Below are 14,364 nucleotides of genomic sequence, written 5' to 3' on the forward strand. Positions count from 1 at the left end.
TTAACTGACATTTATCTTAAACACAATTGAAGGGAGTTACTAACTCATAATAGAGGAAGGAGACCGTATTAGTTATTCCTTATAAGATGGCACCCTATTCCCCATATAATGCACAACTTCGGACCAGACCCCTTACAGTATGTACATATGGAATCAGGTGCCATTTGAGAGAAAATTAGTTACTACCTTGTTGGAGTCCTGCATGATTTTGACATTCTCCGCACCAAACTTGTCACCGTAGAGCCCTAGTAGGCGCTGGGAGATCTCAGACAGGCCGGTGAGTTTAGGCTCCTTGTACACATACTCCTTCCCATCCTCCTCCTCAAAGTAGCCCTGACAACAACACATAACAATCATCTCGGAAAACTGACAGCGTTCCAAGTTCCAACTGGCAAACGGCAATGGGGTTATTCAAGTTGGCGGTTATATAGTACAGTGGTTCCCAACCAGGGATACTAGGACCCCTGGGGGTACTTGGCCTGTCCATGGGGGGTACTTGAAAACACTCATGACACCATAGACTTACTAGTGAAATTAACATGAGGGGGTACTTCAGGGGTACTGAAAGCAGTGCAAAAACATTTTGGGGGTACAGTAACTGAAAAAGGTTGGGAGACACTGATATAGTACATTAGAATATAACAAAATCAAATGCGGACTATTTAGGAGGAAAACATTAATTCCCGAAATTAGTTGAATATGAACTCCTTCAAATACGAAATATTCATATTTCTGGAATTTATTCTGTTAAATATGTTCTTTTGTCACAATGAACGATATCACGTTAACATTTTAGTAATTTAGCAAACTCTCTCGTAACTCTCGTAAAATTTGTCAAACAGCCATCTGTTTGAAACCAGGATGTCCTGTATGTGATTTGTAAATGACCTGATGTTTTGGCTTGGCTTCATGAAACTGCCAACAACTCTATATATAAAATCGTTTATATGTCCAAAGAGAGAAGTGAAACTACACCCATCCCTTGACAATCACCTAGCCCCAACAAAACATCCTCCTTAGAGGCCACTAGTCTCAAAGGAATTTACTTAACTTAATCTCCATCTCTCAGGTAGGGAAGTTACCAAGAGAGAACTCCACATTTCAGGGTTCTTAGATGCTCGATTAACCCAACTGACATTTACCAGTTAAAGTTTATAATATGACAAAACCCACAACCAACGGCTTCAATTATACTAACATCAACATGATAAAAATGCAGTGTCTTTTGTCTTTCTTCGGTAAACATCAAAAAAAGACTATTGTACATTTTTTGGATTGACAGGAAGTTACCATCTTAAAGATATATGGCAAAAGGACCCGCCCCTTCTCACTGTAATGGGTTCCTCAGGCAATAGGCACAGCTTCCTTGATAGAGGAGCAATGTTAGTTCCTTAGTTAAACCAGTATACCTTAGCTTCATCTCCACAGTTCATACTATCATACCCTTTAGAATGCATGCCCAATCCGTTGGATATCGGAAAGGAGGCAATATGAACGAGTTTCTCTTAAGTGTCTCACTGTCTGATTTAGTAGGCTTGTTTCAAGTATGCCCTCCCAAAGGGCACTCACCCCCCCCCCAAAAAAAAAATTGTCCACCACAAATTGAGAAATATACACATGAATGTCAAGATTTTCTTTCCTGAACTTGTTACATTTGATTAACTCAAAGCTCTCTCAAAGAAACTATAATAAAATATAGTTTGTAATAATATATTGTAATAACATTTTCTAAATAAATAAGTCAAGAAGACCTTTCTGCACTTGCATTGTTACATTGGGGGTTTAGGCTTGATGAATATCTTGTGCACATTTTACTTTTCACTTGTAGTTAACATCTAGTCTGTGGCATTCCTTTTTATAAAGCTTTTGCCAAAAATTGCTTTGTAGCTGATGATTATATAACATCAACTACATCTGCCATTAGCAATACAGGTTAAGCCAGTAGTGTTACTGTACTAACTGAATTTCAAGGTTGTGTGTATAGTTTCTGAACAAACAATGCAGGCGCTTTGCATTCATGATGACTCGGTGTAAGTAAACAGTTTTTAACCCAGCAAATACCCTGAGTGTTGATTAAAGAAAAAGGCAATATTTACACACCGCATACGTTTAACGGTTCCATTTTACGTTGATAGGCTGTTCATATTAAAAATGTATTATAATATACCTCAATGTTTTTCATGCCAGGAAAAGAGAGTGAGTTTAGTGGGAGCTCTCTGTATCCCGAGTCCTGACATTAAACCCTGGTCTAGATGTCAACCCACCTGTCCATAGAAAGCCACTCTGAAGTAAGTCCCCAGTAGTCTACGGCCTGTGTGCATCACCTCCAGGATCTTATTGTAGGCTCTGTGCAGCGTGTCATACAGACGACTCAGTTTCTGAAGGAAACACAGACGGACAAAGTGGTGGTTCATGGTCAGGAAAATTCATGACACACATGCGGTTGAGCTGCAAAAGAAATTAGGTGTTAGAGCATTAAAAAATGACCTAAAACGAGTGTGGTTAGGTTTTCTCAATGGAGAAATACGGTGCATAATGAAACCAAATAAATATGATTCAATGCCAACTGTTATTTAATTACTACCAAACTATATATTACATTTAATATAATATTTTTTTTACTTTCAATAACCTATTCTAATTTCTTAAGTTTACTGTAAAGACAAAATGTGTCATTTGCCAGACTTACTAGAATGCCCCTAATGGTGAACTTTACGTAATAATTTCACAATATGCTGGCCATAATATTGCATTCCAATGGTGAATCCCTAGCAGCAGAAGCCCTGAATCCCAGCCCAGCTTCCCAAAAGTATCATATCTCAAGGAGATCTTGGGAAACTCTCCGGTCACTAATGCAAGTATCATTATCGACTCAATGCAGGCAGTGTTAAGTGTTCAAAAGTGTGAATACACCCGAAAAGTTTAACTTAAATTACATTCACTCTGACAGGTTCCCAAAATGGGCACAATGACGGCCATGCCCTGAAAAAACTTCACCTAATGTTTCAAAACAAGCCTTCTATAAGGTAAACACAATAAACCACATTCATTGAAATGTGTCACTCTCTGTTGGGCAAAATGAACTACCTGAAAGGCATGCACCCACCAAGTGTTGGTGTATGGTGTGTATGGTGTTTACACGGCGGTCATGTGCGACGTGAGTTGGCATGCATGTTTGGTGTGATAATTCCCAGAACGTCTATACTGCACTAGACTACCGTGAATGAGCCAGTTGCTTAAGATCAAAACAAAATCATGTTTTGATCTTAAGCAACCTGAAAAAAAAATGAAGAGACCACTGCACCTTTTTCTTTCCTTTCCAAAAAAGTTGAAAAGGAATGTTTTAAGTGAAGAACATAAGCGTTCAATTTGCAGCGGTCTCTTAATTTTAGCCTTTCTCTTCCTCACAAAAAACCTTTTTTTGATTTATTCGAAAGGAAACAAAAAGGTGCAGTGATCTCTTAATTTTTTTCATAGCTGTATATCTGAAAATAAAAATGTACAGTTATGCTCATAAGTTTGCATACCCTGGCAGAAATTGTGAAATGTTGTCGTTGAAAATTTGACTGATCATGCAAAAAAAACTGTCTTTTCTTGAAGGATAGTGATCATATGAAGCCATTCATTATCACATAGTTGTTTGGCTCCTTTTTAAATCATTGTGATAACAGAAATTACCCAAATTGCCCTGATCAAAAGTGTACATAGCCTTGAATATTTGGCCGTGTTACAGACATACAAGGCAATACATAAATGTGAAAATGGAAATTAAAGGTACATTTCCCTGTGTCTTTTTAAATTGCAGTTAGTGTCTGTGTATAAATAGTCAATGAGTGTGTTAGCTCTCACGTTTATGCACTGAGCAGGCCAGATACTGAGCCATGGGGAGAAGAACAGAACAGTAAAACAAACTGCGTAACAAGGTAATGGAACTTAATGTGTACTGTTCAATCACTTATTAAGAAGTGGAACATTTAGGGATCTCTTGATACCAAGCCAAGGTCAGTTAGACCAAGAAAGATTTCAGCCAAAACTGCCAGAAGAATTGTTGGGGATACAGAGCAAAACCCACAGGTAACCTCAAGAGAAATACAAGCTGCTTGTATTTCCAGGGTGGTTGTTTCAAGGAGCACGATACGACGATACTTGAACAAAAATGAGCTGCATAGTCGAGTTGCCAGATAGAAGCCTTTACTGCGCTAATGCCACAAAAAAGCCTGGTTTACAATATGCCCGACAACACCTTGACACTGTCATTTGGAGTGACGAGACCAAAATAGAGCTTTATGGTCAAAACCATAAGCTCTGTCTGGAGGGGATCAACAAGGCCTATAGTGAACAGAATACCATCACCACTGTAAAGCATGGTGGTGGCTCACTGATGTTTTGGGGGGGGTGTGAGCTCTAAAGGTACAGGCAATCTTGTGAAAATTGATGGCAAGATGAATGCAGCATGTTAGCAGAAAATACTGGCAGACAATTTGCATTCTTCTGCACAAAAGCGGGACATGGGACACTCTTGGACTTTCCAGCACGATAATGACCCTAAGCAAAAGGCCAAGTTGACCCTCCAATGGTTACAGCAGAAAAGTTGAAGGTTCTGGAGTGGCCATCACAGTCTCCTGACCTTAATATTATTGAGCCACTCTGTGGAGATCTCAAACGTGCGGTTCATGCGAGGCATTTTGCCAAGACAAATGGGCCGCTATACCACCTGCAAGAATTCAGCGCCTCACAGACAACTATTACAAAAGACTGCATGCTGTCATTGATGCTGAAGGGGCAATACACAGTATTAAGAACTAAGGGTATGCAAACTTTTGAACAGGGGTCAGTTCATTTTTTCCTTTGTTGCCATGTTTTATGATTGTGTCACTCTGTTATGACCTACAGTTGAATGTGAATCCCATAAGAAATAAAATAAAAATGTGTTTTGCCTGCTCATTCATGGCATTCAAGTGGGCACATACAGCTCCAGAAAGAATTAAGAGACCAATGCAACTTTTTCTTTCCTTTCCAAAAAAGGAAGGTTTTGAATGAAGAACAGAAAGGTTAAAATTAAGAGACCACTGCAAATTTAATGATTTTGTTCCTCACTCAAAACATTAAATTTTCAACTTTTTTGGAAGGGAAAGGAAAAAGGTGCAGTGGTCTCTTACTTTTTTCCAAACCAGTATATTACCAATTCTCCAAGGGTACGCAAACGTTTGAGCCAGGGATAACATGTGGTGATGGGTGTGATGGGACTCCTTGGGGAAAATAATAGAGAGCAGAGAGAAGCCAGAGAAATCAGCCACTGCCAAGTCACGACTCAGAGTCAAGTGTTCTAAATTGCATCTGGAGAAGCTCTTTTGACCAGGGACATGGGGTCTTCAGCTAGAAGCATTGCACAACTGTACGTACAGAATAGTGGGCCTTTAAGACAGTCCCAGCTCGAGAAGGGTTGATCTTTATCTGGGGAAACTTGGAATGTATTTATGCATGAGGACTTATTCCATAAACTAGACTAGTGGCTAAATGGGCCATTAGACCATATTTATGCCTCAAGACAAGAGACAGCTGCACAGGGACAAACAGGAAATATGTCATTTGACAGCACAGAAAATATGAACTATTATTCCATCAGACAATTTCATTATTAATGTGGGATTTTTCAACTACATTGAATCATTGTTATAGCTACGTAATTTAGTCTAGCTTCCATGTTCAGAATAGCCCTGGGGAATTGTAAAGACTTTACATAGCTGTAGACAGATCATACCTCAAATTCGTGGCGTTTCTCATAGACAGGGATGATGAGTTTGGCAATGTGTGTGATCAGCTCGTATCGCTCGGCCTTCCACAGTGCCTCTACGCACAGCTCCAAATGCTCCACTAAGACCTCCTGTAAGTCAGGCCAGGAAACACAAGTGGGGCCAGGGTGAATCGCCAGGGTCAAAATTATCATGTATTATCACATGACAGGGCTACTGAAACCAATTCTTTACCATGAGTCATCATTTCACAGTTCTATTTGCTCGACAGTGTGTAATGCATTCAAGCACCTGCACACACACACACACACACACACACACACACACACACACACAAATTTTAATTAAAATGAAACTTTCATAAAAAACCTTAACCTCAACAACCTAACGTTCATGTCTTAACCTAATCCTGACCCAACTCATAATCACACAAAAGCGTTTTTAAAGACAGGACATGCAAAGTCAAAACATTTTGGTGAATTTTGGTTCTGAAGAAATACAAACACAAACATTTATATTATCAGTTTAGTGGAGAAACTAAATGTGAAACATCTAGGGAGGCCAAAGTGAAGGTGAGTGACACACAGGTTTGATCAAAGCGACACAGACAGACAATAAAATGCTAAACAACATAAAGACTTAAATGGCCTAACACCAACACACACACACACTCACTAGCCCACACACACCTCGGTGTAGTAAACATCCTGCATGCCCGTGTCTTCCTTCATGGCAGCCTCCTCTTCGATATTCAGAGTGATCCTTTTGAAGGCTGCCAGGCCGCTGGAGAACATCTCTGGGAGGAGAACATCCACCACCTCAGCGTCATCATTATGGTGAACATTAACAACACTTGTGAGTCCGCCAATATATAGCATTTGTGTATTGCTTTTCATAGTATGCTGTGTTTATAGGGTTTTACCACACCAACGTTTTTGTAAAAGTCTGGAAAATGTATGTCGTTCCCCAAATCTTTGAGCTATGAAGTTCACAGCCTAAGGAATATACAAATTTCAATGGCTGTTTTCTGAAGGTTTCTGGTCACTAGGAGTTAAGAGATGGAGCAACAAACTCTTGAATACATTCTTTGGATCCAAAGTGGCTAAGGAACACAAGGATGTTTGTGTTTTTTCTCTCCATCTAAAGTTAAGCTAATTACCATTGCTCTGAAATGTCTTTGAAAGCCTGTTTATCACAGAAAATAAAGGCAAACACCTAATCTTACACTTCTTTTCTTATATCATACAGATCATTTGCAATACAACAAACATCCATAAATTACTTTGGTGCGCCAGTTTAGGGTTAAAACAAAAACGTGAAACATAAGAAAGGTAAGAAAGGGTTTGGAAAACCCTAGTTTTGTCAATGGGACAGACAAGAAAATGTGTAGGAGGACTGAGCTGTAAACGACTAAACAACATAAAGGCATTGATAGGCTTACACCAACTGATCTCACAGCTTGACAGCAATCCATAGTGGACTATTCACGCTGGTCTATAAATGTAAAAACTTTACAATAATGTTAACAGACAATCTAAAGTAAAAAAAAGCATGTAAGAATGCTTGAAGGTTCTGGAGTGTGTTTGACAAGCCTAGGTAGGTGGATGGGTTAAACGGGAAGTGGGGAGGCCAGTCTTACTTTTCCTGTGGAGATATTCAGCCACCAGGGCGGCGACGTGAACGTAACACATAGCGGCCTGTGAAGACAGAACGAGCAGGGATCAGAAGGCGGAGAGTCACCTGACAAAGGAGTGGCTCCACCGCATTCCTCAGAGCCACATCACCGAACAGCATGAAGCAGACACGCATAAACACACATGAACACACACATGACACAACCCGTATCAATCAGTCATAAAATGTGATGAGTAACGGAGCACCTGGTTTTGACTATCTGCGTGGAGGTTACATGGATCAGTGTCTAGATAAAGCGGCTGTAAACGAGGGGTGTTTGAAGCCGTTTGAAGCTGTAACTTCCCTAAACAAGTAATGCATTTCACAACCCTCTCCTGGGACCCCTACCCAAACGTTTCACACAGATATGAACCAGGCTACTTTCCCAGGCCATTTGAATACATATTTATAACAGGTCGGTGGTTGAAACTACATCTGTTATCACATTTCCATACTTATCTGCAGAGTTGGGGGGTAATGGATAACAAAAAAACTAACTGTAATCTGTTACGTTACCAACTAAAATATTGTAATCGGATTACAGATATATTCGAAATAAATATGATTACTTCTGGATTACTTCAATTGAAAAAGCGAAATAATTATGATACGTTGCATGTTTGTTTTTTTATGTTTATAAACCAAAACAACAATTGTGTGCCTCAGTTGTTGTGTGTGTGAGGTGGGTGCGCATAACCAGATTAGTGACGATGAAGCGCTAGTTTTATTTTTATACAATAATATAGGCCTATCTACAATAATATTAGCCGACCCATATAAAATGTGAGTAAATGTACTATTGACACATCTACCTGGTGTTATATCTTTTTCAAGGTTCAAAGTTTATTTGTCAAATGCAACGAACAACACAGCCAGGAAGAGTTGCACTGAACAACTCAGACAGGAGTGGTTTTGAAGATTCTGTTAGATAACTATTTAACTATTTGTTAGATAGCTGTAACATGGCACTGCCTTCAAGATAAAACATTATATGGAATTTATTACGACATATGAGGAGAAAAGGTGTTGGAAAACACTCTGCCAAAGGCTGATGATCTGCATTTGATGCAGCCCCCTCAAATCCGTCAGATAAAGGTAGGCCATGTGATTCTGCTTGCTTTGCATCTCAGAATATTGCGTTCATTGGTTATCATTGACTGCTGATGACATTGACATTAAGTTAAGAGTGCAGGTGTATGATCACAGTGTATTTCTTTAATTTGCGTTTTGAAAATCCATCTCTGGTGACCCTAATAATCGCAGGCAACGTTTGGGCGGGTACAATTTGTGTGTGGGTGTTCAAGTTTGCGAACGTGCATTCGCGTCCCTGAGCTTTCTGCAACATTTTGACAATGTTGGTGGTTGTGGAGCAAAACATCAGACTACTGCAGATTTAGTGTACACACGAAAAGCTACACATATCTTGATTTTTATATAGGCTACAACAATGTCTATACCCTTTTAGAGAAATTGCTATTTATTTTTCAACAATGTTTTGAAGGATTTAAAAATATGAATAAAACACAAATAACAGAATAGACTAACACATCCTTAGATTTAGGATTTTTTTCTGATAAAAGTTCAGATTATGGAAGATCGAGGGTTACTGGATTAATTGGAATGACTGAATATCTGACAAACCTTTCGCATGTAATGTAGAGATGTACCTCAATCATATTGAAGTAAAAAGCAATGGTTTAAAAGCCTTTCCAAAGGCACTGTACATAACCCATAAGGGAAAACAGCTAATTCTGTTTTAAGCCAGCTATGTAAAACATTGATTGATCCCGCAAAAGGTGTTCACTTGGTTGCAGGCCATTCCTATTTGTTTTCTAATGCCTCTAAATATGAAGGTAATCTAAAAGTAATTCAAAGTAATCGTATTACGTTACTGAGTTTGAGTCATCAAAAAGTTACGTTACTGATTACAAATGTGGACAGGTAACGTGTAACTGCAATGGATTACATTCCTCTAGAGCTTGAGTTCCAAACTCTATACATCTGCATATATAGAATGTCAGTTCTCGGAATATCAGAGCACAAACTTCAAAAGATTAAGTTCAAAAGTTGGGATTCCTGTTAAGTGTATGTGTATTTCCAGAGTATTTTCCATCAATAAAAGCTCATGAAAACATGTGTTTGTTATAATTATATTTGGATAAAAAATGCACCTATTCCCCATACAGTGCACTACATTTCACTGTAAGATCAAAAAGATATACATAAATAGCACGCCATTTGGGAGGCATTAATGACAACAGCACAGTGGAGTCAATATCAGGTCACCAAGGACTCAGCTACAGTAAGTTTACATTAAATAAAACCCTTGACTTGAACAGTTTGAAACCCTAACTGACCTCAGACGCTGGCACATAGTGACAGTATGATTCTGTGTTTACAGAGACAGTGTTTATAGTTACTAATGCTTAGTGCCGAGGTGGACAAACATTTGTCTCGGAGGCCCCTGGCTTTTAGGTGTACGATCCATTTGCAGGTGAGAAAAGCACATGTTATTGTAACAATTACAGGTCCAAAATAACCTCTACGTAGTTTTGTTTCAATTTTGGAATGTTTACAAAATAGATTTTCAAATGCTGTATATACAGGTAATGTATTCAAGAGCTGAGGGCTCCAGAAGAGATGCCCTGTCACCCATAATGCAAATATTTGCGGCTGATCTGACCAGGCTGTTTGAGTCTGATGGTAATAGTCTGCGTGCTGGGGAGTCGTTCTCTGCATGTTAGTCCATTACCCTGAAGAGTAGTCTGCGTGCTTGGCAGTCGTTCTCTGCATGTTAGTCCATTACCACAAAGACTATTCAAGTTGAGCAGCAGAATCTCACGTTATCCTGCACTGAACAGGAAGCTGTTTAATAATGTTATTTTTTTTATGTTTGTGAGAGCAGCCTAAACTTACTAGTGACCTTACTAGCTTTCAGAAGTGCATTATGGTAATCGAGTCCGGATTTGATGAGAGCACGCTATCGTTTCTCAGCATCCATATTAGGCAGTAATTACCTGGTTGGAGGATATTGCAGAGGGGTAAAAATGACACCTTCTTGAGGTTACAAACGTGTGCTTCAATTGAGAGTCACTGCTTGTCCTGTGCCATGGATGGAGAACAGACAATAACGCTTTTTCAGAGGTCAAAGGTGACCGACAGGGATAGATGGACATTTAGCAGGATGAATCACCACCTCTGTAACCAGGTCTCAAAAAAAACTGTAGGCTTCACATTGCTGGAATTTATAGCAGGGCTGCCATTCAGGTAAACCACTTGTATTCAAGGCCAACACGCAAATATGCATTAATTGGTGTAAGGAGCAAAAAACCTGGACCCCTGATCAATGGAAAAAAGTAATATGATCTGATAAGTCACCATGCATCATTTCCTACATCTGGACAGATTTACATTAGGAGAAAGCCAAAATGGCTGCTGTCAAATGACAAACATGGCGGAGGTTCTATGATGGTATGATGGTCATCTTTTGGGAAACACTGGACATTTGTGGGAAGTTCTATGCAAAGTGAATACCCTCTTCTTTTCATCAAACAACTAGAGGCTTTTGTTCTTGATGAATGGTGCAACATCCCACTATGACAGCATTTCAGGAAGGCAAAGGGGGCCATACTCCTTATTAGGTCATTGATTTATTGTTAGGTGTTTCCGTTATTTTATCCATCCCATGTAGCTGTATTAAGACCACATTTTCAGGGTCCTTTGATAGAAAGGGTAAGTTGGAAATGTTGACTTGCAATTGCTTATGGTGTTGGGTTCAAGTTAAGGTCAGTGTGATAAAGGCAATTCTAAGGAAATAAATCAAAGCGTCCAATAATGACTTGATTCAATAGTGAGAAAAGAAACTAAATGAAAAGCAGATGTTAGAGTGGGCAATTCATCAAACACAACTGTTATTAAGAAAACTTACATACTGTGTTTAACATTAATTGAAAACAAAAGAAAAAGGAAAGAAACCTGTTTTAGCCAGCTGGAAGATGCACTGGTGTTGTCAAAAGACCTTGTTGGAAGAGACAATAATCTATCGCTAACTCTAACTTGGACGTAAATTGGTGCTAGTTACATATCAATAACTTGAAAAAACATATGACCACATTACTAAAACTGGTTATTTTTTTGTGTTCCCATAGAGTTGGAAGACAAATCTTCCAGATACGCCATCTCTTTTTGGATGCGAGAAATGCTCTAATGCAGCCCCTCAGATTACCCTTTAGTGTTTTCCATAGTAAAGATGGACAGGTCCCTATGTTATCGTTACTTACAAAGAAGATTTTTATTTTACTACTATTCAGCCTAACTAATAGTCACAAACCACGTGAAGAGATTCTATGTTTGAATCCTGATGAGGGGAAAACTCCTCAACATCCTTATTGGCCAAGTTTAAGACTTGCATGCCAGTGCTTCAGAATGAACTGGTTAAAAAGGTACACAGGGTTGTCACACCCTCTGCAATGTGATTATAGTTTGCCTTAATAATGAGTCTGATATGTTAGGGCCTGCACAGTTAGGGTTGTGTTCTCAAGTTACATTTTCTCTGCTTATTTCCAGTTTATGCCCAGCAGAGTTCATTTAACATAGATACTTGTTAAAACATAGGGCTTAATATTCTTGTCATTTACTGTCATTTCAACTCTGGTTGAGAGTGTAGAAAGTGACTGCCCATCAGATAATGCTTCTGCAAATAGCAGATTTTAGATTCAGGGAGGATATCGATCTCATTTTACAGAAGGTTGGTATTGTGGTATTGAGAACAGCCTTCAGGTCAGAAAAGACAAAGTCAACTGAGGTAAGATTTAAGACTAGATCCAGAATGGGTCCTTGAACATGAGTGGTAAAATGGAATAAGTTGCCAAAAATCAAAACAATTCAGTACATTTAAATTTTTTTATAAACCACCCATGAAAAGAAGTTGATAAAGAATTTCTGTAAGGTCACTCAAAAAGCTGGTAGTTAGTTAAGGAGGGCGATAGATCGCAATGAGCCACACACTGTCAGTGGTACAGATCTGTCAGAGGTACACACTGTCAGTGGTACAGATCTGTCAGAGGTACACACTGTCAGTGGTACAGATCAGTCAGAGGTACACACTGTCAGTGGTACAGATCTGTCAGAGGTACACACTGTCAGTGGTACAGACCTGTCAGAGGTACACACTGTCAGTGGTACAGATCAGTCAGAGGTACACACTGTCAGTGGTACAGATCTGTCAGAGGTACACACTGTCAGTGGTACAGACCTGTCAGAGGTACACACTGTCAGTGGTACAGACCTGTCAGAGGTACACACTGTCAGTGGTACAGATCTGTCAGAGGTACACACTGTCAATGGCACAGATCAGTCAGAGGTACACACTGTCAGTGGTACAGACCTGTCAGAGGTACACACTGTCAGTGGTACAGACCTGTCAGAGGTACACACTGTCAGTGGTACAGATCTGTCAGAGGTACACACTGTCAATGGTACAGACCTGTCAGAGGTACACACTGTCAGTGGTACAGACCTGTCAGAGGTACACACTGTCAGTGGTACAGATCTGTCAGAGGTACACACTGTCAATGGTACAGATCAGTCAGAGGTTCACACTGTCAGTGGTACAGATCAGTCAGAGGTACACACTCACTGGTACAGATCAGTCAGAGGTACACACTTGCTGGTACAGATCAGTCAGAGGTACACACTCGCTGGTACAGATCAGTCAGAGGTACACACTCGCTGGTACAGATCTGTCAGAGGTAGACACTCGCTGGTACAGATCTGTCAGAGGTACACACTCACTGGTACAGATCTGTCAGAGGTAGACACTCGCTGGTACAGATCTGTCAGAGGTACACACTGTCAGTGGTACAGATCAGTCAGAGGTACACACTGTCAGTGGTACAGACCTGTCAGAGGTACACACTGTCACTGGAACAGATCAGTCAGAGGTTCACACTGTCAGTGGTACAGATCAGTCAGAGGTACACACTGTCAGTGGTACAGATCAGTCAGAGGTACAGAGGTACAGATCTAGTTGTGTGTAGCTCGGTCTGCATGACTGTAGCTCCTGGGAGGGAAGCGGTTGAGGGTTGTGTTTCTGGTTGTTCTGTGAGGTGGATCAGGGTTTGTTTCAGGGGAAAGGGAGTTGGCGTGCTGGGTCTGTCGGGGTGTGTTAGGCTAGCTTTGCAAGGCGACATCCATTATCGTTCTGCCAAAGGTGGGGACTTTTAACATGAATTGAAAACAAAAGAAAAAGGAAAGAAACCGGTTTTAGCCAGTTGGACGATGCACTGGTGTTGTCAAAAGACCTTGTTGGAAGAGACAATAATCTATTGCTAACTCTAACTTGGACGTAAATTGGTGCTTGTTACATATCAATAACTTGAAAAAACATATGACCACATTACTAAAACTGGTTATTTTTTTGTGTTCCCATAGAGTTGGAAGACAAATCTTCCAGATACGGCATCTCTTTTTGGATGCGAGAAATGCTCTAATGCAGCCCCTCAGATTACCCTTTAGTGTTTTCCATAGTAAAGATGGACAGGTCCCTATGTTATCGTTACTTACAAAGAAGATTTTTATTTTACTACTATTCAGCCTAACTAATAGTCACAAACCACGTGAAGAGATTCTATGTTTGAATCCTGATGAGGGGAAAACTCCTCAACATCCTTATTGGCCAAGTTTAAGACTTGCATGCCAGTGCTTCAGAATGAACTGGTTAAAAAGGTACACAGGGTTGTCACACCCTCTGCAATGTGATTATAGTTTGCCTTAATAATGAGTCTGATATGTTAGGGCCTGCACGGTTAGGGTTGTGTTCTCAAGTTACATTTTCTCTGCTTATTTCCAGTTTATGCCCAGCAGCGTTCATTTAACATAGATACTTGTTAAAACATGGGGCTTAATATTCTTGTCATTTACTGTCATTTCAACTCTG

General features: G+C 39.9%; 1 protein-coding gene across 5 annotated transcripts in view; it reads right to left on the bottom strand.

Annotated features, from left to right (window-relative positions):
- Window positions 1-14,364, bottom strand: part of dock11 (dedicator of cytokinesis 11) — a 103,856-nt gene that overhangs the window by 22,520 nt on the left and 66,972 nt on the right. For all 5 annotated transcript variants that reach the window (XM_034290587.1, XM_034290584.1, XM_034290586.1 and 2 more), the window contains 5 exons: window positions 7,393-7,450; window positions 6,443-6,549; window positions 5,762-5,884; window positions 2,265-2,378; window positions 187-333 (listed from right to left, as the gene is read on the bottom strand). In XM_034290587.1, the coding sequence (XP_034146478.1) occupies window positions 187-333; window positions 2,265-2,378; window positions 5,762-5,884; window positions 6,443-6,549; window positions 7,393-7,450 (549 nt within the window). The remainder of the gene's footprint in view (window positions 1-186; window positions 334-2,264; window positions 2,379-5,761; window positions 5,885-6,442; window positions 6,550-7,392; window positions 7,451-14,364) is intronic.

This window comes from Esox lucius, chromosome 24 (assembly GCF_011004845.1).
Source record: "Esox lucius isolate fEsoLuc1 chromosome 24, fEsoLuc1.pri, whole genome shotgun sequence".
Lineage (NCBI taxonomy): Eukaryota > Metazoa > Chordata > Actinopteri > Esociformes > Esocidae > Esox > Esox lucius.